The sequence below is a fragment of the Marmota marmota genome, unplaced genomic scaffold, assembly GCF_001458135.2.
Source record: "Marmota marmota marmota unplaced genomic scaffold, marMar, whole genome shotgun sequence".
Lineage (NCBI taxonomy): Eukaryota > Metazoa > Chordata > Mammalia > Rodentia > Sciuridae > Marmota > Marmota marmota.
In genome coordinates, this window is record NW_026000229.1 from 36943659 (window position 1) to 36946229 (window position 2571).

Below are 2571 nucleotides of genomic sequence, written 5' to 3' on the forward strand. Positions count from 1 at the left end.
CCCTACTGAGTGCTTGGGTTGTGGCTAGCTGCCTTTTAGGCTGTTGTCTCAAAAGGGTGGGCATGGGGGCATTTCCTCCCCTATCTCAAAACCACCACAAGCCCCTGGGGCAGCCAGACGCATACTCTATAATCTGGAGACAGCCCCAGGGTGGGGGTTCCACAAGGCTCTTCCCGGAAGCACGGGGACCTAACTGCCCACACGTCCCGCCCTTTCCTCCTTTCACATTCTGGGGTCTGAAGTAGGCGTGGCCACAGACAATAGGTCCCAGGGGTGTCTCACCAACCGCTGGACACTACCCTATGCTGCCTGCTGTGGTGGCAAGTTCTGAGCTTTCAACATCAGCTGGGGTGGACTGAACTGGCTATGGGCTGCTCCGGCCCTCTGCTGCTGTGGCTCGGAGCTGCGGGTAAGTGCTGTCTGGCGGTCAAGGAACGAGCCGACCAGAGGCACCTTCCTAGACTTGGGGACAGCGTTCGCGACAGACCAGGGCATAGTGGTTCCTACCGAGGCTTTGGACCTTCGCGGTTAAAGCTCTCCACGTTTGTGGAGTGCAGGCGGAGAAGCGCCAGACGCGCCCAAATCCTAGGATCCTATCGCGCATCTTGGGAACCAAGAACAAGCCCTGTGTGTTAGCACTGCCTGGGAGTAGGGCCTCTAATCTAAGTAAAGAAAAACGGGGAGGGCTGCAGAACCGGGCTCAGTTATTCAGGGGGAAGGACTCTTGAGGGGAGAACCTGGTAGAGGTGATCAGCCGGCAACCCTCGAGGCTTTGGCGACCGAGTTGGGTTATTGCCGGCTTCCAGGCTTCAGTGTGCACTGGCTGGGCAGTGTTTAGGGGTGTGGCCGCGAAGAGCCGTAGAGGGATTATTGTCTCTCTTTAACCCCCAGCCCTGCCGGATTAATATCCTACGCCCTTTCCCAACCCCTCTATTTCCCTGCCACATTTCAGGCGCCATTCTCTGCTGCAGCGCCGGGTCCCAGGCGCCTTTTCTTCCATCCTCGCCCTTGCCGCTACCAATTCCAAGCCCCTGGGACTCGAAAGTGGCCGCCCCGCCTAACAGATTAGAGCCAGATTCCCCCACAAATTCTCTAGGTGAGCTCCGCGGGTTCTTCCATTCAATAATCTCAGACCCCGAGGCCTGGCCAGGGGCTCGACAACCCTTTCCTTACTCCCGCTCCCAGGCATAGAGGGTCCTTGGCTGTTCTCCACCTGCGGGGCCAGCGGCCGATGGGGCCCCACACAAACACAATGTGATTGGGCATACGAGGGGACCAGCGTGATGGTGACAGTGGGAGCCGAAGGGCCTCTGAAAGGAGTGCAGCTGTGGCGGGCGCCAGGCACCGGCCAGTATCTGTAAGTGTTGGGGATGGGTAGAGGTGGTGGTGACCTGCTAGTCTGGGATTTTACAGTAACAGAAAAAAAGGCCACATGCCCATCCATCACATTGCATTTTAGAGTATTCTGCTGCAATAACTAACGTGGCGACCTTGACTGTATCTCCTTCCAGTGGACCATGGGAAGAGTAGCCATAGTCACTGAATTAGCATGTACTTTGGAGCCTAGTATGGCCGAGATGATTGCCCCTAATCAGCAGCGGCGCCAACGGGGGCTTGAGCCTCCTGCCATCTCCATTAAAATATATTCAAAATCTAACGTTTTGGTATGCAAACCTAGTCTTCCCATCCCTTCAGAGTCTACTACAGTTTCTAAGTTCCTTGGATAAGAAATTTTGGAGATCTCCCGGACCAAGGGCCAGGGACTCAGCGCCCTCTTCCCTCAGGATCTCGGCCTACGGAGCCGCAGGCGGCAAGGGCGCCAAGAACCACCTGTCGCGGGCGCATGGCGTCTTCGTCTCAGGGATCTTCTCCCTAAGTCGTGGGGAGCAGCTGTATATCCTAGTGGGGCAGCAGGGAGAGGACGCCTGTCCAGGAGTAAGTGGATTCAGAAGGAAAAAGGTGGTTTGAGTGTCCAAGACAGGGGATGGGTGTCATGGGGGTGGCCATCGGGGCATTCCTTCCTCGGTGCTCAGACACCTCAGCGATCTGAGGGTCCCAGGCCAGGCTCATTTTGCCCTTGGCTCTCGCAGGGTAGTCCCGAGAGCCAACTCGTCTGTCTTGGAGAGTCTCAGTCCACTGAAGAGCACACGGCGGCGGCCGATGAAACCAAAAGAGTCCGGGGGTCGCAGCACTGGGCTGGAGGTGGTGGGGGTGGAGGGGGCGCCACCTACGTCTTCCGGGTACGTGCTACGACCGGTGCTGGCCACGCTTGCCCTTCAGCCCAGCGTTGAGGTCCCTGTCCTCCTACCCGGGGCTCACACGCACGAGCTCTACTTCATTCCTTGAGGTCCCTTTATACCTGGGCGCAGCAGGAAGCCCATGCTCTCCTCTGGCCCTGGAGCGGGAGCTCTCGCCCGGCCGGAGTCCTTCCTCGACGGCAGGGAAGGCGCCCTCTCTAAACGCGCTGCTGGCCCCATAGCTACGCGCCGGCGAGCTGGAGCCGCTGCTGGTGGCTGCTGGAGGCGGCGGTCGGGCCTACCTGAGGCGGCAGGACCGAGCCCGGACTCAGGC

The 2571-nt window shown here is 58.9% G+C and overlaps 1 protein-coding gene across 1 annotated transcript in view; it reads left to right on the plus strand.

Moving 5' to 3' along the window:
- Positions 1–272: 272 nt before the first annotated feature.
- Ltk (leukocyte receptor tyrosine kinase) overlaps positions 273–2571 on the plus strand; it is a 10852-nt gene continuing 8553 nt past the window's right edge. Inside the window, 6 exon segments of the mRNA XM_048793075.1 lie at positions 273–409; positions 953–1096; positions 1186–1357; positions 1785–1935; positions 2091–2240; positions 2480–2569. Coding sequence (XP_048649032.1) covers positions 367–409; positions 953–1096; positions 1186–1357; positions 1785–1935; positions 2091–2240; positions 2480–2569 — 750 coding nt within the window. The 5' untranslated portion in view covers positions 273–366.